Source organism: Tauraco erythrolophus, chromosome 12 (genome assembly GCF_009769465.1).
Source record: "Tauraco erythrolophus isolate bTauEry1 chromosome 12, bTauEry1.pri, whole genome shotgun sequence".
Lineage (NCBI taxonomy): Eukaryota > Metazoa > Chordata > Aves > Musophagiformes > Musophagidae > Tauraco > Tauraco erythrolophus.
In genome coordinates this window covers 22,741,145-22,765,363 of record NC_141476.1, presented here as the reverse complement: position 1 = coordinate 22,765,363, position 24,219 = coordinate 22,741,145, and the positions used below count along the sequence as shown (strand labels likewise).

Genomic DNA, 24,219 nt, shown 5'->3' with positions numbered 1-24,219 from the left:
AGTCAGATGACTAACAACTGGAGCCAGATCTTTAGCTGGGGGAAACCACTGAGTGTAGTCCAGCTGACATCAGTTCAGACTTTCTCCAGGGCACGGACCCAGGAGGTTCCTTCCAGCGCCTGGCTAAGCGCCGGCGTACCCTGCTGCGCACCGAGCTGCCGCACACGCGCTAAGTTCTGCAAGTAGAATCATAGAATCATGGAATGGTTTGGGTTGGAAGGGACCTCAAAGATCATCTCGTTCCAACCCCCTTGCCATGGGCAGGGACACCTTCCTCTACACCAGGTTGCTCAAAGCCTCATCCAACCTGGCCTTGAACACTTTCAGGGATGGGGCATCCACAGCTTCTCTGGGCAGCTTGTTCCAGTGCCTCGCCACCCTCTGAGTGAAGAATTTCTTCCTTATCTCTCATCTAAATCTCCCCTCTTGCAGTTTAAAGCCACCACCCCATGTCCTGTCACTACACACCCTTGTCAAAAGCCCCTCTCCAGCTTTCCTGTAGGCCCCCTTTAGGCACTGGCAGGCTGCAATAAGATCACCCTGGAGCCTTCTCTTTTCCAGGCTGAACAGCCCCAACTCTCTCAGCCTGTCTTCACAGCAGAGGTACTCCAGCCCTCGGATCATCTTCATGGCCTCCTCTGGACCCACTCCAGCAGCTCCATGTCCAACTTTGCCCTCCAAGGAGGGCGCATGTAGCAGGGAGGTAAGGAGATGGCACAGGTACTTGGGAAAGTTTTCCCCAGTGTTACAGCAAAGCTCCCTTGGGGGGGGCCAGGCTCTACAACAGGAACTTCCTCCACACAGGGTGAGCGCGCCGTGAGGATTCCACCCCACACAAACAGTGCAAGTGCGACCACGGCTCTGCCTGGTGAGCCTTTTTCCTCCACCTCCAGCGCCGGGAGCACGCTGGGTGCCTGCGGCTCCGGAGAGCCGTGCTGGCCCATCGACGCAGCGACTCACACTGTTAACTTTGGGAGACGTCCTCGGCTCACATCTCACTGCTGGCAGAGGTGGCAACCAACACGCCAGCACTCAAAGTTAGCAGGGAAAAAAAACCCACAAATAAAGCCTGAGGAGAGTTAAAGCTGCAGTTTTGTACAGCTGACTGTTACGTAAGAATTTAAATGCACATGGCTATAACTGCATTCACACTTTAAAAGACATTAAAGTAAGAAAAAAGCTTTTAAAAAGATTTTAATTGTCGTTTAGTCTGTTTCTCTGCTCCAAAGTCAGGATCAAGTATGCTTATGCCGTTCATGATTTACACAGTGTAAATTCACTGCGGTTACCGTTGAGAAGAGAATTTAAGCACAGGAGATACATAACCAGAAGTTATGGGAAGGGTTCCCGAAAAACTAAGAGCAGGAAATGCCTGGTAGTCAGTGTAACCAGGAATGCATGTAGAGTACCTCAAGGTAATCAGATCTTCAATCATCATTACAGAGTCAGTGCATCCTTTGGAAATGCAGGATTTTTACTTCAAAAACAGGCAGCTGTGCACCAGATGAAAAACACCAGACACCCAGAAGATATTTCTATGATTCTGGAGAAAAGGGGGGGGTATGTGGAGGATACATGTCATTTACTCTCACATTTACTAATGCCAACATATTTAAGCTTAGGTAGCAGACTTCAGGATGTCCAAGACTCCATTACAATTCCCACATTCACTCCCCCAGTTTTCTGGGGCAGGAAACCGCAACTCATAATGAAGCCACAGATTTCTACATCTGACACGTCTGAAAAACCAGACCACCAACTGCTGTGCCAAGGTGCACACACAGCTCAGGCAAGTAATCAAGTGCCCCAATTTGAATGATGAAGTGGGCTCCCTTAGGAATTCATTGAAACAATGAGCTCACACTGACAGCTGAGTTGCCACAGCACATGTTCTAACACGGGATAAAGTTGACATTGCAGATACCAACATTTGGCAACTCTGTCAAATACTGGCTCTTTAATAGTCCCTAAAATAAAAAATGGAGTCTTGATTGAATAACCATAATGGCTTAGGTCATTCCAAGGATTAAAGCTTCATGATACAATCTTTTCAGTTCCTAAACTCCTCATTACCTCGACAGGTTCTTCCATTTGCTGCCATGGTATATCCTTGCTCAGGACAAGCACACTGGTAACTTCCAGGAACATTCACGCAGCGGAAAGTACAAAGAATGCCTGCACTTTGCGTGCACTCATCGATATCTGGGGAAAAAACACAATTACAAACATATGAAACAAAGAAAAACAGAAATCTGAAAAGAGAGGCTGTAGAACACAAGGAAATTCTTATCTGACACATTTATAATATATTCCTACAGAAGAATGCATCCATGAAAGGTTGACATTGCTCTAGGACTGTTGATGGTGCTTTCTGAAATGCTGAACACAAGACTGCTCCCAAAAATACTGGTTGCAAGTAGTATGGACTCATGGGAAAGAACAGTAAGTCTGGGGCATGCGTGACTACGAAAAACTCTCTGGTACCGCTGTAGTTCTTCTATTCTACGATTGCTTTGGGAGCTTCCTTGTTCTAGGAAGAACACGGGTTTCTTCACCATTCTTAAATAGAGACTCTCCAATATTTCAGTATTGGTAACTTCAAGAAAACAAGTAAAACTCTTCCTTTCCCCATTCTGACCACTCTATTCCTCATTCACCCACCACCAGCAGAACTAAGAGCAAGCGTTCACTCAACTGTGGCTGAGTGGAGGCTTTAATTGACACAATATAGGTAAACATATCTTCTAATTTTTTCATTCATGAGCTCTAGCCCTGTGAAACGATAACCTCACTGGTTCTACGGTCACACAAATGTATTTCAGCCCCAAGTAGGAGACATGAAAATGAACTGCATTTCCCAATAGCTGGAGTTACCTGTTGCAGGTTCTGCAGCAGAGTATAACTCAAAATCGTCCCCAGGCATCACCTGCAGCATTAGGTGCTGCTGAGAGTTCGACAGCACTTACTGACAGTGAGTCAGACAGCACTGACTGAAGAGTATCTGCACATCTCACCTGACCTGACAAAGCAGCATCCTTACCTTTACACGAATGCCCATCTTCTGCCAGCTGGAAACCTTGCCTGCAGTAACACTGATAGGAACCGTAAACGTTGGCACACTCCTGGCTGCAGGGACTGGTATCGCATTCATTTACATCTGTATCCAAAAACAAACCCACAGACATTGCCACAATGGGTCAGAACAGTATCTTCCACCATTTCTGGCCTCTGAGAACAGCTACCACATCCTTCTGGTCAGAGTGAAGAAGGATAGACTAATTTGTCCCAAGAAAATGTTTCTGCTCCCTAGGCAGAATCCCAAGAAGCGTGAGGATGTCTGTTGCACCTGAATTTAATTTCTATATATGCCAATAAAAACACATACACATGCAAACACATTTCAGAGCTTATATGTTACAGTTGATTTAAAAAGATGTAATAATTGCCTTAAAAACATCATGGAGAACTTAAACATTTTCTATTCAATTCAAAATCTGTTTTTTCAAGTTTTGTCACTACTAAGCTTCATCTTCATTAAAATTTGAATGAAAAGTCTCCTATTCTGACTTTATTACATTCTCCTTCTCTCTCATCTGAAAGGAAAGGAAAAAGTATGTGAGGAAAGAGGAGAAACTTGCTGTCTCTCATCTGACAGTTTGAATGTTTGACAGAATATCCGCAAATTTGAGCATACATAGATCATGGGTTTACTCTATTTATACTTCACGTCAACTCCTTCTCTAAAGTCCCGTAATTCACACTGCAATTTCTTCTTCATGGAAAAAATGTCTGGTACCTTCACAGTGCTTCCCATCATACGACAAGCGGAAACCAGAAGAACAAGTGCAATGGTAGGAGCCAGGGGTGTTCTCACACGTGTGCTGACACAGGCGTCCAGGGTAATTCCAGCACTCATTTATATCTGCCAGCATAACGAGCAAATATATCATCAACTTAGAAACAAAAGCATCAAACAAGATGCAGGAGGACATTTAAAAAAGTGTCAGAGATTGATTTGCTAAGCATGAAACGCCGCAAGCTCAGGTTTTACGCTGTCTGACTTTGTGCTCTAATTGGTGCACAGGAGCGATAAAATACAAAATGCTGTATCATGGTCTCTCATGAAGAAAGTTGTGAGATCTCCAGAAAGATAAATTTCTACAGCCGCAGAGGCACAACCCACAGGAAAGCACTTTGCAGATGCCTTTAACTGATAACTTGCTGCTAAACCAAACCAAGGGCACCTGCTCCCAAATCATAGCAGGGACTGGCAGAGCTCTAAATGGGCGGTCGCGCTGAACCATGGCTGCTTTGGAGGTGATTCCATTCTCTTTGGAGGCACCGCATTGCAGAACTAATAACTGCACACTACAACGCTGCTAAATACTGCCTTGAGGTCCAAGGCTCCATCAATCAGTCGTTCCATCTCGCCCTGCGCCTTACATACCAATGCAGCTTCTGCTGAACGCGTCGTACTGGTATCCCATCTTGCAGTCGCAGCGATAAGCCCCAGGAAGATTATGACAAATCTGCCCTTCTCCACAACGGTGTACACCAGTTTGACATTCATCCACATCTGCACAACCAGAGAAAGCAATTAGATCAAATATAGTTTGCTGAAAATCAATGTTTACAGAGAGAAAAAAAAAAAAAAATAAATAACAGGAATGGAAACTGTTCGGGTTGTGCCCTGGACAGAACAAAGAATATCAGCTTTTCCCACCGTGCTCTTCTCAGAGTCAGCTTTACCTATCTCTAAGTCAATCTTTTGAAAAGCAATACATCATCTTAAAAGTGAAAATGGTAACTGTAACTGCAATGGAGCTTTCCCAGCATATTCTGCATTTCGATGTAAACATATTTTGGTTCTGATCAAACTATGACATTTAAACACCCTATTCTGATGTTCTGCCGTTCCGCGAGTCACGACAAGCCATTTAAAGCAGAACAAGGACTAGCCAGAAATTCTGCTCATCCCTTCAATTAAAGCAATTGCTATTTTCATCTCCAGTTGCCCTTTCGGTCTTGCTTCTGCTGTCTACCTTGTGCTCTTTCTCAATGTTGATCTTTTTTCTTTTCTCAATCAACTCGCGTTTTGATATTCCTCATGGCCTCTCATCCAAAACCCAACACCAACAAATCAGTTGCTTCTCCACTCACATGCACCACTCCCAATCTCATTTTAAAAACCCACAGATGAAGATGAGCGTTTTCAATACACGCTGATTTACGAGACTTGCAACATGCCTAAATAGCTCATCAGTATCTAACAAATCCCTGTTCCCATCTGTGACGAGAGGCATCAAAAAGTCTGATTAACCCTCAGAAACTTCTATTTCTTCAACTGTTCTGAGTTCTGCCACTTCCTAAGCCATCAGATCCTGCTTCCTTCCTATTATTCACATTTTCAACTGCTCTTGCAACCCAAATCCCTGTTCATGTAATATTAATTAGGATGGTAGTCTAAGGTTGGGTGTTCTCCATACTCCCCTACTGGAAGTCATAAATTTGAGCACTAACAAACACTTTGTTCAATATTTCAGCACAGATTCCCACCTACACAGTCCCTGCTGGCAGCGGGGTTAGGGATGGTAGGGAATGCCGCTTCCCAAGCAAGGAATTCCTGACAGGCTAATAGATTTCTGCTGAAACACTGTCTCCTCGCTTTCTTTTAAGGTCAGAGGTAGCACCAAACCAAGGAAGTTTCTAATGCAGATACAAATTTGTGAAGTAGCGGTTTTATTTGCAAAGAATTCACGTGCAACTATTTTTCATTAGTTTGTCCAAAATTATGTATTCCACTGTGTTCAGGCTTTAATTAGTTCTAGGATATTATACCATCAGAAGTGTGCTGTGTTTCACAATAGCTACTGTAGTTTTCAGTTAAATGTAAGAGGTAATTTTTAATAACTCCTTTACTAAATCAGAAAATAGGAACACTTTAAAGAGAGATGAATCCTCTAAACAGAGAAGATGACCATACAAGTGCAGTTCTGCTGGAGAAACACGTGCAGATGATGTATTTACTACTGTGAATAAATCTGAATCAGGAATCTAATTAGCTATTGTAATGCCATAAAGAAACTAGTCTTTATCATCGAGAGGGGAAATCAGGACCATATGCTTTTCTTTTTTCTTCTCTGTGCTCTCTGCATACTTCAAGTCATACCAAAAAAAATACCAAAAGATACAGACTGCAAACAGAGTGCACACAGCAAAGGCAGATAAATCACCAATTAACACTAAACATTTGTTTTCCCAAAATCAAACTAGAGAAGCTTCCTTGTACCTGCTCCTTAAAAACACTGTCAATCATGTAGAGTAGAGACAAAGTATCATCAGCAATTACTATGCATTGTGTTATCTCAGCATGCTTTAAAGATATAAATGCTGTATGAGTAACAGCAATTTCCTCCACTGTCACATAGTTACACAGTCACTCTCTTATAGGAACAACTGGGGAGAAAAAGCTGCATTCTTTCTATAAATCATCAGTTTGAAATTTAGGAACAGAATTTGCCCCAGTCATTAGCAGGGCTTGAAAACGAAGACCGTTGGCACTACAGCCAGGACTTCTGAGATGCTCAGTGACAACTGCTGACTTGCATAAAAAATGGCATTTATGGAGACGTTGGCATGGTGGTAACCCTAAACCAATTCCAGAGTCATCACACTTCCAGTGGTGCAATTGTACCCTAGTCCAGTTGACTTTGCTGAAACAAGACATCGAAACCATCTGGAGAATTGTGACTTCACAGCAAGTGACAGACAGGACTTTTGGACCTTCCCTTTCTAACAGCTGAAATATTTCAGGCTGCTATATAATGAGACAGCAAATGAGACTGCACTGCTGTGTCTTGAGTTTCCAAAACACACACCCCTAGAGCTGTATTAGGAAGCTTTCCCAGTTTCCTCAGTTACACACATAAACTGTCCTCATCTTCTGCTACTCCCAAATCTTCCCCACCTTATCACTGGCCAAGCACGGTCTGGATAAGTCCTGTGTGTAAAATCACGATGGGAGATAGAGTATAATGAAGAGCAAAAAGTAGAATGCAGAAATTTATGCAGAAATTTATGCAGAAATGGGGTCTGTCTCTACAAGTTGCGAGTCATGACCAAATTGATAGGCAGCTGCCAGGGCGGCTTTCACCCACCTGTAGTATCACAAAAGTGTATTTTGTTTGTTTTTCATCCTTCCTTTTATTCAAAGGGAATGTAAGCAGAAATCATTAGGATATCATCACTAACCAAAATGCTGATTTGTCATTTCTTTTCTTTTTTTTTTCCTGCTGTCATTTTATGATTCCCTCCTTTGCGTAGCACGGAACACGGGGAATTAAAGAATGTGTAGCCAGCCTTGCCTTGGGCACCAAGGACCAAGCTTTCAGTTCCTTTGTGCCTAGTTTGCTCATTTACAGAACAAATGCTCATAAGAGATGAAATCTGCTATTCTGAGTCAGTAACTCCATGAACACAATGGAACAAATGCAAATCAGTATCAAGCTGCGTGTCAGCCATATGAATCTTTTGACATTCTTTTCACAAAGAAGGTAAGAATTTATCCTAAACATACACACACAACTGGATGTACATGGGGAATACCATCATAGCACTACAACAGAACATCCACTTAGGACTACTCTCATGAGTCCACAAACTCGGTGTTTGTCGTTTGCAGCATCCTATGGCTTCAGATCACATCACTTACAGTGAGATACTGTAAAAAAATAGCAAAGGATCACGGTTTTGACTGACAGCACAAGTTTAAAAAGTAACTAAATCACATTCACTCCAGAAGGGAAGCCAGTAAATCCCATATGCAGTCAAAACCAGCGTCACCCAGCGTACCCAGAAGAACTCCATGCAGCAGCACAGCGTCCTATAGTGCAAACAAATCACTGGGCTGCTTGGACAGCAAATGCATACAGCAAATTCCCATTGCCCAAATAAATTTAGGAATCTGGAGATAACTCTAAATCTCTTTTTAGAACTGAAATGTACTTTTTCCTCTGAGAGGGCACCTGACCAGACACTGGAGTCCGATCTTACCGATGCATCGCGTTCCCTCCTCATTGGAGTGGTAGCCCCTGCTGCATGTCAGCACGTTCCTTTGGCAGGTGTAAGACCCAACAGTATTGATGCAGTTGAAGCCTGGCTTACATGGCTCAGGGAGAGATGTGCATTCATTAATATCTGGTGAAGGAAATGAATTAGAATAGTGAGAAGCTATTTAACCTTTTGAGTCTGTTTTCCTCCAGCTGTCACTTTCCTTTTTCCTTCACGTTAATTTATTTTGCTACAAAGATAAGGCTGATGAAGGTCTGCTGTGGTGACATTTTCAAATTCAGTATGTAAGTATGCATGTCTTCAAAAGAACAGTCATGTTTAAATTTAACTCGCAGCAGGATTTAAGGAAAATTACACGTGGCCAATATACACCCCTTGGACAGGCTAGAAGGAACAGGAGTTGGCCAGTGCTGCTGCACATGTTACTGGTCACACTTACCAACACAGTTTCCCTCAGGGTCTTGTAAAAATCCATCCATGCAGCGCTGCTTTGACTCACAGTAGAACGATCCTTCCGTGTTCTGACAAACGAAGTTCACTTTACAACTATGAGTTCCTCTCTCGCATTCATCGATATCTGTTAATCAGATCAAAACACCACACTGTGACCAGCAAATTTCAACAGTCTTCATGACTAGTTCATAAAATCTTTTCTCAGAAAGGAAGTTAGGAAGCATCAATGAAACCTGACACCCAACATGGCCTTCGGGAAATCTGAGGTTTAGGTGTGTTTGCTCTTGGACATCCACTTCAGCACAGGCTTTGCAATTTGTCAGGTCCTGCAGCAAAGTCGATTTGGGTCCCTACTGCCACGTTCACAGCATCTCTTGTCAACAGCAAACACTGAAACAGCTGCAGTTTTAAAATCCTAAAGGCCCAAATTTAATCTAGGAATAAGGTACACATCATCAAACGTGTACCACACTCTTTCAAAAGCAAAGTGGTCTCTTATTCCTTATATACCTCAGGAATTGTAGGCAGAAACCTGCCTCCACTGAATTTGTTGTCAAAAGGGCACCTCATTTGAACAGAGCTGGGATTTCACAGTGTACACATGTGTATGCAAATATGTACTTAATCACACAGAACAAACATTTATCCAACTCTGAAAACTATTCTGAAACAAATCTGAATAAGAGGTAGTAGTATTGGTAAAATTTTTGCTTTTTTTCTTACTCTGCAGTCACGGCTCAACACAGCTTTCTCATTTTTTATTATGTGGATGAAATTATTTCTCAAATTGTGTTCACCAACTTGAGGCTTGCTTTCTAGGCACATTGAAAACACTTCCTGCAAGTTTCAAACTTCTAAATTTACACCCAGCTGAGCTGTGCTGAGTAACTGCATGGATCAGCGGGTGTAGTGGCATTGCTTCCGTTTTCCAGCTTAAGAAACCCCACCTAGGAGCCGAATTTGACTCTTTCTTATAAGTCATTAATTTAAAGGCTACTTTAAAACAATCTGTAAATTTTATAATGTGTTATAATCTAACTTTGAGATTAGAAAGCAATTTAGATTAGCAATAAATGTTTGAAATGCCATAAAGTCAGACACCAGAACAAGACATTCACCAACAGCTTCTTCCAGTGAACCAGGGTTTACTTACGACAGCTGTATATAAACGAGATTTCGGATCATTTCTATCTTACAACCTTATGTTACATGTCAAGTGTGAAGTTCTTTCCTTAGGCATCTCTTACTCCAGCTGTCAGGAAACTCTTTGTGGAACAAAATTTAGGAGTAAATAACACTGACTTTTGCCCTGGAAGGCAGGGCACGTGTGTCTCTGGCATCCTCCTGTGCTGCAGAGGAACTTTGCTATGATTTCCGAAGTTTGCTTCTCCATTAACGTCCATATAGACCAAGAATGGGGAGATGAAGAATAACTTTTTAAACCCATGACCACTCAAAACGTCAATAAATGCAGACAGACCTCCTAAACACAGGAAGGACCGGACTGAGTCAGCCCCATGATGCATTCAGGCTGTGATTCAGTGTTCAAGAGCAAACAGTATCAGCCCCTTCAGAAAAAAGCAGAGCTGGGCAGAGGAGCGTAACTGGAATTCCTCCATCAGAGAGATCTCTCTCTCTAACCCCTTAAAAGCAGGGTAAATTCATAAGGTTTCATCCCTTTTCCAAATTATTTATAATTATCGCTGGAAACTATTTCAAATAACTGAATGTACAGAAGGGGCCCGTGAAGCCAAACATTTCCATGATGATCAGCCTTTTTCAGCTACAACCCAGCAACAATAACACGCTTTGCAACCCCTTTCCTTTCCTGTTTGGTAACAGCAATTGCATCAGCTGAAAAACACTTGTCTTACCAACACATTCTCCATCCTTGAGTTCATAACCTGGCTGACAGCTCAGTTCCTGGAGACATTTGAACGATCCCATCGTGTTGACGCAGTGCTCTCTCCGCTGGCAGGTGTGCCTATCTGTTACACATTCGTTAACGTCTACGAGAAAGAGTGAAACCATTCAGTGCCTCATATTTATCACGCGATCTGTCTCTTCCTGCTCTTTTGGAAGGAGTCAAAAGCTCAGGTGAAACCGTTTCTTCCAAAAGACGGTCCGCTATCAGAGTTCTGATGAAAGACGGTTTATTTGGGGATCTTTTGTTAACACAGAGTAACTCCAGAGACACAAATCACAGGGAGATTTCCTCCTCCTCCCCTCTCCCCAAACGGGCAGGGGATGGTGCAGGCGTTGAGGACAAGGGATGGACAGAAGTGATTAAAGGCAGGGTGGGCAGAGGATTGACAATCAGCTTCTGGTTTACTGGACAGCAACCTCCTGAATGAGACAACTGAATGAGAAAGTGATTAATGCTTATTGCTCGTTACCAGGTTTTCATAGCCCAGGCTATAGATCAGTCCTGCTGCTCCGTGCCAGATAGATGGGAGCTGCTGGTGTGGAACCTCTGCAAGAGATAGGTCCTGAAACCACCTGCCTCGCTGCAGGTGGAGTCATGTCACCTACTCATTTCCTAAGGAATGCGTCATTAGAACGGGATACACAAGAAAACGAGGAGAGAGGAATCCTGAAGGCTCAATCAAGTTTGTAAATTGGCATTTAAATCTCTAAATAGACATCTGATTTCAGCAGGTGGAGTAGTTGAAAAGTTCTTTTTAAAAACTCACTTAAGTACCAGATTGCAGAATGTAGGACACATTTGGGAAGGAATATGCCACACCTTTAAAATGGTACGTTTTGATAGGCTTGGATGAAATAATCTCAAATTCAAGTTTTGCTTCTTTTAATAATGAAAGCTGAGAATGGCACGATGAGCAAGCAACAAAAAGAGGTTCAGACTAGAAAGGGAAATGTTCTTGCCTTCTCCACAAAATCTGAACATGTTCACAGTTCTATATAAAGCTAAGAATATTTCTAGAGCTAACAAAAACCAAATGTGACCATAACTATTACCAATCCTCCAGCTTCCCTGCACATGCAGCTGGTTTCATGCTACACAATGAAGCAAGCACTGCTTAAATAAGATTTGCACTTTGGCTGTAGAACCTCATTCCCAGATCAGTACGCACCAGGTACGTCACTTCCCCCTGTGGAGCATGAAAACAAGAAAAGCCATTTAAAAAGACTTTTGTCTTAGAAAACACATCAGCTCGTTTTCTACCAAACAGATGAAGAGAGGCACCAAGAAATTTCAGTTCCATCTGAATCATAGAATCACAGAATGGTTTGGGTTGGAAGGGACCTCAAAGATCATCTCGTTCCAACCCCCCTGCCATGGGCAGGGACACCCTCCACTACACCAGGTTGCCCAAAGCCCCATCCAACCTGGCCTTGAACACTGCCAGGGATGGGGCCTCCACAACTAAAGAAGTCGGCTAACTGGTGATGTGCACTGAGTTTCGCAAGACCAGTATGTCAGCTTGGTGCCATTTCACTGTTCTTTTATTTCTGTTTTCTTTTTGTTTGCTATTGCTATTCTTCACGTGCCGTGTACTCGCTTTCCAAGCCGGCTGATCAACCCACAGCAAGGTCACTGCTGTCAGCTGGATGTCTTTCTGCCTGTCACACACGACGCTTGAGTACTTGCACTGAGTGGCAGGTACTTGCTTACCCCAAAGCTCGCACAGGGTTATGTCCTTTTAATGCTTGTACGCTTTCCCAGTTTCTATATGTTAGCAGGAAGAGTAAGCAGCAACATTCTCATAAGTGGTCTTGGGGAAAAAAACCCAAATAAACAAGAAAAAAAACAGTGCATGCTGGGAGAAGAATACAAGCTGTTGTGGTAGACATCTCGTACCTAACTAGACTTATTTCTTAAAAAAAAAAAAAGAGATTTTTTTTTTATTTTAAAGAAAAACGGTTATGGACAGCCATTTATCAGCATCCAAACCAGTGCAAGACTTTCTACTGACTATGCAACAGACCCGAGATTATCTTTTCTCACAAACCACAAAAAGCTTTCTCATATAAATAAATTGTCAGCACTACACTGCATCATATGAACTGAGGTCAGTTCAGAACGATGTCAAAAGAGCCACCAGGAGGAAAGCATGTTTGTCTGAAATACCACTCAATGTCAGAGGTATTCCACCTAATCAACTGGTGTAAACAGGTAAAAAGAAGGTTAAGATTTCGCAGAGAAAAAAAGACCTAATATAGTTTTATGTTTTGTCTATATTTTTTAATTTAATTTTCAGATTTCTGAGTACTTCAGAAAATAACTAGAGCTGGCCAGCACTTGAGGAAATTAATTTATGGCAACTGGAAGATTGCATGCAGAATTTTTGCTTTCAGTGACAGTTTTGTGCACAAGTGACACACTGGCAACCTCTAGAGCCTAATGATGGTGACCTGGGCTGAATGCAAGGCTTAAACTACGAGCCAAGCAGTATGCAAGGCTCTGCTCTGTCCCATCCAATGTTGGGGCATGAATCCCCATCTCCGATATCAGGCCAGCTCCAGCCCACCAAAGTGCCCTTTTCATTTTATTACACAGACATGGTCTTTTTTGTTCGTTTTTCTAAATAAATTCCTAAATGGTCATGCCACAAAACGAGACCTCAGAAGACTTGCAGCATCCTTCTCGTCACTTCCCATCGGTCCATGTCGTTGCTGTCACTCTCGATGCAAAACTGTGTCCTTTAGCATGAGCATGAGGGTGGGAAAAGACATCGTTGGGAATATGGTCCCAGTTTGTGCTGGGGCAGCACATGGGCACCTGTGGTAGCTCTGTTCAGCCCAGGCTGTAACTAGTATCATTTTGCTCTATCATTATGGCACAAGGCAGAAGGGAGTGAGGATGATTTTGTAAAACAGGACAATCTCTCCCTCCTTTTTTCCTCCCTGTTGATTATCTGTCAAATCAAGACTGTCCATAACCTGTCTCTCTTCAGTACTGGAAACCAACTCAACAAGTCAGTAGGATGCTTGATAGAGCACTACAAAAAAAATGAGTTATGTTTCCAGTTTGAAACAAAGTTAATTCCCAACTGTAGTCTTCATGCAACGCAATTAAGACTGTGAGGTAGGGCAAGATTATATTTATAAAAAAAAAAAAACAGAATAAGAGGAAAAATAATGCAGTAGTATATAAAAAACAAACCACACAGATAATTTTTGAGAAATCTACTAGGTCTATCTGTGTGGCGACAACATTCCTCACTTTACATCAGTAAAAACCAGAATGAAACGTAACCATGTAGCATCTCTTTTTTTTCCCCTGGAGTTGTTGTTGAAAACAGCAACATATACATGATCCCTGAGCATATCTGATGCACCTAAGAAGCTGACATTTTGCAAAGGAATTTACCAATTTACCAAAGCACATTAACCAAGTGCTATTTTTTTAATATATACTCCGACGTTAAAAATTAATTTTTTATGCATGTTTTATAAAAATGTGAAATGCAGACTTTTTTTTTTTTTTTGTCCTGCATCTGTGGTTTTTTCTCTTCAAATTACTTCAGCTCAATTTGTTTTACGGCATACATCTGTTTAATTTAGACCCGTCGTTATTTCTCAACCACCCATCCTGTGCTCACGCACAGTCCCTATGGTTCAGCAATGGAAAAATGGGAAAATGTAGATGGGAGCAGCAAAGACAGTAGCAAAGCAGCCTCCCATCAGTGTGTGTGTGTGGGTGGTGGTAATGACTTTGCCTGAAAGTCACCAGGAAAAGCAATTCACATTAAAAACATCCACCCTGGCTCTTATCTCTGGAGAACATGGAGCTTTCAGGCCTAAAGACATTTTAATATCTACGCACCAAGTTACACAAAGGTGGTGTGTACAAGATATTTAAACAGCTGGTGACTCTTCATTGTGCATGGTTGGCTTTCAGGAATTCTGGATATTTGCTCTTGAACGCACCTGGAATTATAATCTCCCCCAGTTTGACTAAAGGAAATTTAACAGATAAAAGGTTATCAGCTGTTTTGTTGCTGTGCAAAGATTATTCCTCCCGTCCCTAAAATATGCAAAGAGTAACATCATTAAAACAACAATAATTTGCAAACAAATTACCAAAACGTTGCTCGTGGTGTTTGAGACAGCTCAAGATGGAGCACAAAAAGCAGTGACAGGCTGGAACAGGCTACCGTAGGCGAATGTGGCTGCAATGAGGCAGTTGAACAAGACCGAAACCACAGTATGCTTGTGGCTTTCCCCTTTGACTAGAAAAGGAGGAAAAATGTGAAATACAGCAAATGTTCTCCAGGCACCACGCACAGAGCAGAGCTGGATAGGAGTAGGGAGAACAGAGGGTATATCTGTCCAAAAAGAAAGAGAAACGTCACAGTTTTCGAGATTGCTTTAAAAGGATGTCAGTGAAAACCTGACTTGCATTAGAGAAACGCAGAGGTTTGTTACTTAGTGAGGGAGAAGAAGATCTTTTAGCTTTACAAATGAGAGTTGTATCATTCGTTTTATTAGCGATGCTGCAGGTTTACCTCTTACCAGATACGATAAAACTCTGTTATAATGTCATGGGGTAGAGGACAGGAGAGGAAGAAGGTGAATAAAAGGAAGCACTTGGCATCTTCTATAGCACCTTCAGTCAAAGTTGCTGACAAACACGCACTGATTTAGTTTCAAAACACTTCTGGGAGATGTAGAAAAAGACAGACAAATATCACGATTGCATAGTCCAGGAAAAACACCAGGGGATCAAATGGTAAGATTGTCAGAAGCAGAAAGCAAGGTGAGGCAGCTCCTTCAGCTGCTCACTTACCAGACCTTACATTCAGCAGTGTGGCACACACAGCAGGCTCTGAGAAAGCCACGAAACACACCGTACAGGCTGTGGCAACTACAAACACCATCTGCCATCTCACAATCTGGTATCTTCTCTGTGAAGGCACAACCTTCCCTTCCAGTGGCGTTCTCTCGGCCATTTAATTTAAGCTAAATCATTTCATTAGTTTTCCATGCTTACCAGTATCTCTGATTTCAAAAGAAATAAAAACATATATCTAATTTTGACAATTTAAGGAAAACCAAGAAGACAGTAAATCACATTTCTGGTCTAAACTATGAAACTGTTGTAAACTTTCCTGCTCATGCCCTTATGCCATACGATGCTCATTAATAAGACGAGATGATAGAGCTTTAAAAGATAGGAACAAAATCAAAGCTGTGATGGTCAGAAAAAAAATGTTATGAATGTAGGGAGAAAGATAGAGGAGGAAGAAGGCAAATGGATTTGCCCATGACATTATAGTCACAGGCACTGCTGCGTTCATTAATGAGTAGAGGGCTCCGGGTGCTCCGTTTTTCCAGGCGTTGCCACACAACGCTGCTGCAGCTCAGGTGCCTCCTAGACCAGCCTCTAGAAAAGTTCCCCCATACAGAAACTATTTCATAAGCTCGGGCCTTGGCTTTTTGAAACAAATGAAATCCTCCTAAATGCACTTGTAAAAATAGATTGGTTTCTTGTATGAGCTTAAACAGCAGGGACGATACAGCAGAATTATGACACATCTTTGACTTTTATACAAAGAAATTTGTGGCGGAATCAACAAAGGACTAATCTGAATTTTAAAATTCCATCACTTTGGAATGGATCTTTCCCACTGCCCGGACTTCTGCAGATTTCTTGAGCTATATTTATGAAGTTTTGCTGTTTCATGATGTCTGGGGATTTGGCAGTTTAGATAGGGTGCAGAGAGATCAACTGCTACGTTTTCTTAGGGTAGTTTAATAGTCCTCAGTACTGCTGTGGTCATCATACCTATGAACTTTTATGACTTTTAAGCAAAGTTATATCTACCCTGAGAACGTATTGCTAGGGAAAAAGCCAAATAGCATACAACTCATGATGTTAAGTGGCTGAGCAAATGGTGCACATGTGTTTTTACTAACTCATATTGAAATGTCATATGCAAAGATGGCCAGAGAGCCTTTTAGCACAAATGGTTTAAATGCGTTGCAGAGCATGAAGAATTATGATGCTGTGGTGAACGGCTTATACCTATCATCTTACCAACACATTTTCTACGCCTGTTGAGTATAAAGCCCTCTGCACAGATCACTCTGTGGTTGACACAGTAGAACGATCCCAATGTGTTCACACATAATTGTCCTCTGGAACAAGCGTGAGCACCTGTGAGGCACTCATCCAAATCTATATCAACATGTTGCAACCAAAAGGGAAAAATAGAATTCCATTAGAAAAATTTCTGAAATGAAACACTTTCACACTGGAGATCTCTAAATGAAGTGTGTTAGAGCTACCACATCAGCACCATGCTATAAAACATACAGTGTTACACTGGAAACAGGGCTGGAATAAATGCTCAGAGATCATCTAGTCCTTGCTTTCACCCCTACACTTCTGTCATTCCAGAAACAGCCATTCTTAAAAACAGGCAGTCACACAGATGCAACGCACACTCTTTGCAGGAAATCTCTGTACCCCTTACCATCAAATACTTACTTTAATATAGATTATAAATGTCCCTTGCTACAATTTAAACCAACTACTTCCACTGATGTTTCTGAATTTTTTTACCTTCTGTAGGAAAACGATTGCCTTGAAATGCCCCTTCTGATTCTGACATTAATTAATCAAATTAGCTTCCACCACACTTGAGTAAGCAATGCACAGTGAATATTTTATCTGGTGATATTAAATTCCCATTTTCTTCACAGACTATCTGGAATCTCACAAAAACAATTTGTTATTCAGTAAGATCTGAGATTAAGAGGGATGTGGATCATTTGAGCATCAGAAGCTTCTACTTGCATTTCACTACTGGCTGTTATTGCTCCCATCCTTACAGATCTATAATTAAGGTATGTCACAGGGCATTGCTTCTGACCCCCAAATCTTTCCTGGGCAAACATATCCTTTGTCACTACCCAAACGTGTCCTTTTAAAATTTATATAACGTGAACGATTACGATGCAGCTCTGGAATTCACTGTTCATCACTGTGCAGGCCTGAGCTTTGATGTCCAGTGAAACACACGGAGCTGTACCAGCTCACAATGGCACATTCTTCATAGCCTCATTGAATTCAGATTTTCAAAGCAAGCAGAAGTAAGCCCAAACAAACCAGCTGACAGGTCAGAGCTGTAGCTCTGAGAGGGTTCCTCAGGACAGCAACATGCCCATCTCCTGCTAGCTGCTCCCATTGTCAGGAGGGAAAGCTGCGTGTCCATAGCTGAGTAAACAGAGCCTGGGGAGGAACAGTAGTGGGAAGAGAAACCAAGAGGGCTGAAAAAAGGTGGGGAATGTCAGAGGAAAAGAGCCCCAACCCAGGCTCGTCTTCACCTGAAGTCCCCCGGTAACAGGCACACTGGGTAGACGTGCTTCAGGAGTTATCCGTGAAGCAGATCTGGCACTCCTTCTGCCAAACGGTCGCTGTACTGCCACTTGCAATTCATAACACTGAAAATAAGGAACCCTTAGAGAAACACCTAGGAGTACAAAATCAATGAGATCTCTATAAAAGTGTTTTAACCGTGTCTCAGCGGTGAACCTGAACCACTTACCTTCACAAGAAATCCCATCAGCCATGATAGTATATCCAGCCAAACAAGAGCATTCAACATTTCCTTCCACAATATTGCAGATGTGCTTGCAGGGGCCGTTATCTAGACAAAGCAAAATTGCAAAATACATTAGCATTCACAACACAGATCAGCTGAGGCTACAAACCTCAGGTCATCCAAATATAATCCCAGTTCAGGCAACGGGGAATGCAGTTTGTAAACAATCTGTCCAGGCAGCCCTAATCACTACTTACAACCCTCCTATTACACAGAAACACACCTGTGCCACTCCTACCTGTATTGTTCTCATTATGCTGCACAGCTGCACTTCTTACCTGAAACTAAACAGCAGGTGAGTAATAACCCTGCCATCAGACTAGAGCCTCAAATTACTTCCTCAGGTTTCCCCTGACAATTCCTCTGCCTTATGCCAGAGGTAACAAATTAAGGATGTGCGTTGAAATCAGATTGGTGAAGGGATGTATGGAATTTTATTCCGGCTCTCTAAACATTCCTCACTCGTCTGCATCTGCAGTTTATTCCTCCAACGTACCTTTACACTTATCCTCCTCTTCTTGTAAGGACACGATGAGAAGAGGCTGAGAAGGAGAGGCTGACGGAGGGATGGTGGCTTCTGCTTCCAGCCTTGTCACCTGTCCCCTGTCAGGATCTGTAAGGCAAGGGAGGCAGAGAAAGATCAGGAACACCATCATCTCCACCAGGCACCCCGTGGCAAGGGTCCCACTCATCCACTCCGTCACGGTTTGCAGGAGGAAACATTTCGATGACCTGGAGAACCGTCTATGCATGGAGGGGAAGGGTTCAGTTTTGCCATCTGTTTGATATGAACAACTGTCTGGCAGTGCACACGCAGTGCTGCGTGCTCGTGGAGATGCTCACAAACGCCATGGATACAGGTCAGAGAGCTCAGCTGCAAATAACTTCCGTAAAATACTGCAACACCTAATGCATCAAACAAAGTGTTCATTTTATTTTTCAAAATGCTTCTATATTGTAAACACCGTGGCTGTCTTCCGTTTCATGTATGATGCAAAAAGCCAAATCCAAAACAAGTCTTCAAAATTATTCTATACATCCTATTTCAACACAGATGAAAAACAGACGTTCACCTTTACAGGCACAGGACACTCTGGAATGACTTCTACACAGCCAAGTGGAAAACACACGACAGCTGCTATCTGTCGTTAAGGTTTTCAACAAACAGTAATGTTAAAGCTCTCAGAACAGTTAAGGGAAAAAAAAAAAACAACTCTGTTACATCAATAAGAGTAATCCAGTTTAACAGCATCATCCAAACAGAGGCCTAAATCCATAAGGCTAAATTCTTCCTTAAGAGGGATGTGCCCAGTTCCCATTGAGTTGAGTTCAAGTGTCACCTGAAGCACAGTGTGAGCCACCAACAAGGACAGCAGTAAATGACTGTGTGATTGCAATACAGGTTTGGGGTGCAGGAAGAGAGGTTTCGTTTACAAAAAAGAACAAAATCACAGGCATACAATGGGCTATGACACAGAGGCAAACAAAAGACACCTGCTTGAGGCGTATCCTGAATGATTTCCCCAGAAAGAGAGCAGAGAAGCGAGGAACTTTTGAAGTTTCAGCAATGCATGCTTTCTCCTGGCCTCACAGAGCCACTGCAAGAACATCACTTCTTCCAAGCCTCGTGAACATGTGGCACGTTTTAAAAAATAAAAGTTAAATACAATGACATTCACAGTCCAGCAAAGAGCAAGAATTGTACTGGGGCAGAGAAAAATACAAAAACATTCTATCTAACCAAAGGAGTCAAAATAGCCAACAGGATGAGATTCAGAGCTGCCTGGTGTGGGAGCTCCATGCCCAGAGCACATGGCAGAGATGTGCACATACGCAGAGGAAAAATGAGAAATAAAAGGCCACTGTGCCACGCTGCTGGTAGAGCTGGGCACACCTGCCAGGAACGCTGACCACCCAGGTACCAGCTGTGTTAACCCGAATCCGCACTCCAACGGAGTTCGGAATGGGAGAAGCCAAGCGAAGCAGAACAAAACCACACACATGCTCCAGGTGAGGGATGAAGCCAAATTTTGCAGAGCTAAAATAAGAACTATTTTCTTTACCTCTTTTGGACAAGGCTCCTTCCCCAGAATTTTAATATAAACAACAGAGCAGACAGCTGCCGCAGGAACACCGTCAAACACATTATTGATGTAAGCGTTGAGAAGAATGACATAATGAACGCTCATTGTTGGCTTGGGCAGAAAGTATTTGAAGTTTGAGGAGTTTTGTCATTGGATGGCAACACTTCTTTTGCTTGTTAAATAACTGAAAGCACTTGTAACTAATACAAGGTTTCAACTTTCCGGGTTATCTGATTTGAAATCTTGCCATTGGAGAACTCCAGACATCAAAACAATTACAACAAAATAGACTTTCTTTTCAAGACTTCCACCACACTAGATATATTTAGATTTTGTATCACTGAAAGATGTTAATGATTTCAGATAAAAATCAAAGTTCAGGAAGCAATGTTGTCTATCCGAACTGAGTAAAGTTTATCTAAAGGAAAACTAACTGGGAAATACAAAATGACTCTAAGAAGAAAAGGTTCTTCATTAACAGTCTTCACAAATTCTCTCCTGAAAGGTGAAAAAAGTCCCAGTTTGAACGTATAAATAACACCCTGATCTCATGCCACCGATACGCAAAAACGAGGCATAATTAAGTTTCCTAAATAGTTGTTTTTCTTTACATTACTAACCTGTCCAATTTCCACAGAAAATACCCATGCATCAGTACCCATTAAAAACCTCACAGAGACTCCAGAGAAACTAAAGAAAAGCTTGGTAGGTCAAGCCAGGTGGCCCAAAGACACCATCACTCATGGTGTTTCCTGCCCATTTTCTCACCTGGAGAGCAGCTGGTTCCATCATCTTGCAAAATGAATTCTGGAAAACACGAACACTTGTAGGACCCCACAGTGTTTATACACAAATGCTGACAGAGTTCCCCACCATAGAGAAGACATTCATCCAGGTCATCTCCAGGAAGGTTATTTGACAGTTCAGCTTCATTACTGATGGACAAAGCTTCATTGTGGTCTTCTGTCTCTGAAACTACAACAGAACAACACTTGCTGGTTCTCTAACAGGTTTTTGGCAACAGGGCTGTACAGTATGGAGCTTTTGCTCACACAAACTCCAGATACAGTCAAATCTACCCAAAACAGTTAATCCAAGGACAAGAGAAAATGAACACATCTGAAGATTGTGCTGAAGGTCCACTACCTCCGTCCGTAAGGCTGGGGGGACAGAGATTTTACAGGAGCTGCTGACAAAAAGGGTGACCCTGGGAGGTCACCAGCTCACCTCTCACACTCGCTGCTAACGCCACGGCTATTGTTATTTGAACTAAGGTACCACACTGAAGCCCCGTCTGAAATTGGCCCCACTGAAGAACCACACTGAATTTCTAGTTTCAGGAGAAAAAGTTATCCAGTTGGTTTGGAGACTCTTTTCACCACCACTATTAATTTACTGGCTACATCTGTAGCTAGCATTACAAATGTTCTGGGACCCACTTAATCGTGACGCGGCTATCCTACCCCCTGCTTTTGAACACTGGCCAAAGCACTATCCTTCCATTTCCTGACCAAGCTTGACAAGACTTTCTGCGACACTAAAATGAGTTCAGCGAGTTTCCGAGTGAGCTTTTCTTCAACACGTGCGTGCAAACTTCCTTGCTCAGTGAGGTCTCAGCTAGGTCAAAATAAACCCTGACATTTGTTGGCGAGAGAAAATACACATTAGTTCATGAGAGTGGACAAAAACTGAAGCCTAGCATACGCAGGAGGTCACCACGCAACTCCTGCATGCCAGGTGGCTACAGAGTGATGCTGGAAGGAGCGTGACCCGGGGCTGAGGGAGGAAGCAGAGCTGTCCAAGCTCCAGATTTGTTATGCTCCCTTTGTCATGCCTCTTTGGCCGCAGGGATTTGACTTGGCTTTTCGGCATCACTATGTTCATATGTTGAAAGAGTGAAAACAAACTTGCAGTGCTCTGGGGCTTCTTCAGAGTGTGCCGTTAGAAAGCTGCTGTGACGTTCAGCAGGACAGAGGAAATCTATTCCCAGGACATGTAATTGGTATCATAATCCATGGGACTACTTTGTCTGGAAAAATCTCATCATTTGCTTAATGAAGAATCTTTCAGGATTGCTTCTGCTAAAAGACAATGACCAGCTTCACCTTTGCTTCCCACCATGGCCTAGTGGCAGGTCTCTGTACTACATGACTCAGGGAGGAAAGAAACCCCAAAACTCCAAACTACTAAAGGAGGTACGTTTCGAGGATCAGAAACACCTACGTATTTTCTTTTCCTTTTTCAAAACTGCTTTAAGAACAAGGAAGTCTATACTTGATCTGAGAAGGAAAGCAACTGTGCTCCTGTAGCATCACTCCTTCCCACACCTCCGCATATGACCGTGTGAGACAGACTCCTCATCTGCAATGTCTTCAAACCACTGAAACGGGCACTTACCCTTCTCAGGTGTCACTGTTGGCAAAGGTTCCGGATGCCTTTTTATTTCTGGATGGATGAAGTGATCTCCCCCTTCACAGCAGGACAGCATCACGTGACTGCAGGGGTAGCCCAGATTAATGTTGGACTCACAGGTTTTCCCCTCGCTCCTTAACCGCAGCCCCAGATGACAGCAATCGCAGCATTGCTGCAAAAGAAGGAGACTATGGGTAACAAGGATTTAATGCAGTCCACTTCAGGGATGAGGCCACACACACACCTGGAACTGATCTGCACTTTCTTTAAGAGAGGAGAATCTGGAAAAGCTCTTAGGGTTTAGCCAGTTGCAAACATCAAAGCTTTCCCTGTGCTTGTGTTTGCCATCCCTGCACAAACGGGCCAACTGCAGCCAGGCTAAACGCCAACTCTCGCTGCGACAATGATTTTCGCACCTTCGCGTGGCAGGAAGCGGCGGTGCCACGGATGTCCTCCTCCCAGCTCCTGCACGCAGCCACCGCTTTGTGTATAGCATATTGTAAACAAAATAATACGGATCTGTACCTCTTCGCATTTCCAGTACCTAAAGGGGGCCTACAGGAAAGCTGGAGAGGGACTTCTTACAAGGATGTGTAGTGACAGGACAAGGGGCAATGGATTTAAACTGAAAGAGGGGAGATTTAGATTAGATCTAAGAAAGAAATTCTTTACATTGAGGGTGGTGAGGTACTGGAACCGGTTGCCCAGAGAAGGTGTGGCTGCCCCATCCCTGGAAGTGTTCAAGGCCAGGTTGGATGAGGCTTTGAGCAACCTTGTGTAGTGGAGGGTTTCCCTGCCCATGGCAGGGGGGTTGGAACTGGATGATCTTTAAGGTCCCTTCCAACCCAAACCATTCTGTGATTCTATGATTAGATCTCAGAAAATGGATGGATGTGGAAGCAATGTGAAAGGAATTGTAAATATCTTGCATGGACATGAGGATCAGCAGCAGTATCTGATCTCCGTCAGCAAAGACTCTTTCCTCTCCGCACCGCTGCCCTGCAAACCTGCTGTGACCTTTAATTACCTGACTGTCCTGGACAGCATCCCGCTGACACAGTGGCTAGAGAAAGGCCAGGGTATATTTTATCAGCTATTTGCCTTCCTTTGCTTTCCAGAGTACCTCTAAGCAGCAGCTTCACTGACAGCTGATGCACTGGGGCAGCCCTGAAATGCAGTCTCTCTTGCGGCCTCCTCTGCTGCAGGTGGCAGACAAAAACTGCGTTGCGCTTTTCCGAGTCACGTACAAATCTACTGCACAATCAGGCCACAAAAATACATCAGATGAATTCTATCAAATTCAAAAAGTCCACACAGCACATGCATAGAGGATAGCTAACCAAGCAAGGAAGCTGAGGAGGGAGTTGTAATTCTCTGCTATAGAGACATACAGGGGCCATATGAGGTGATCTTATAGCAGCCATCCAGCACTTAAAGGGGGCCTACAGGAAAGCTGGAGAGGGGCTTTTGACAAGGGCCTGTAGTGATAGGACAAGGGGTGGTGGCTTTAAACTGAAAGAGGGGAGATTTCGATTAGATCTAAGCAAGAAATTCTTCCCTCTGAGGGTGGCGAGGCCCTGGAACAGGTTGCCCAGAGAAGCTGTGGCTGCCCCATCCCTGGAGGT

General features: G+C 43.0%; 1 protein-coding gene across 2 annotated transcripts in view; it reads right to left on the bottom strand.

The window, feature by feature from the left end:
- FBLN2 (fibulin 2) overlaps positions 1–24,219 on the bottom strand; it is a 120,946-nt gene that overhangs the window by 3,980 nt on the left and 92,747 nt on the right. The window contains exons 4-15 of one of the 2 annotated variants that reach the window (XM_086618781.1): positions 22,580–22,766; positions 20,951–21,157; positions 18,595–18,711; positions 18,042–18,143; positions 16,529–16,669; positions 10,398–10,532; positions 8,510–8,647; positions 8,053–8,196; positions 4,448–4,576; positions 3,797–3,922; positions 3,041–3,157; positions 2,074–2,202 (exon numbers count right to left, since the gene is read on the bottom strand). In XM_086618781.1, the coding sequence (XP_086474907.1) occupies positions 2,074–2,202; positions 3,041–3,157; positions 3,797–3,922; positions 4,448–4,576; positions 8,053–8,196; positions 8,510–8,647; positions 10,398–10,532; positions 16,529–16,669; positions 18,042–18,143; positions 18,595–18,711; positions 20,951–21,157; positions 22,580–22,766 (1,672 nt within the window). The remainder of the gene's footprint in view (positions 1–2,073; positions 2,203–3,040; positions 3,158–3,796; positions 3,923–4,447; positions 4,577–8,052; positions 8,197–8,509; positions 8,648–10,397; positions 10,533–16,528; positions 16,670–18,041; positions 18,144–18,594; positions 18,712–20,950; positions 21,158–22,579; positions 22,767–24,219) is intronic. The other variant, XM_086618783.1, reaches the window with a different exon arrangement.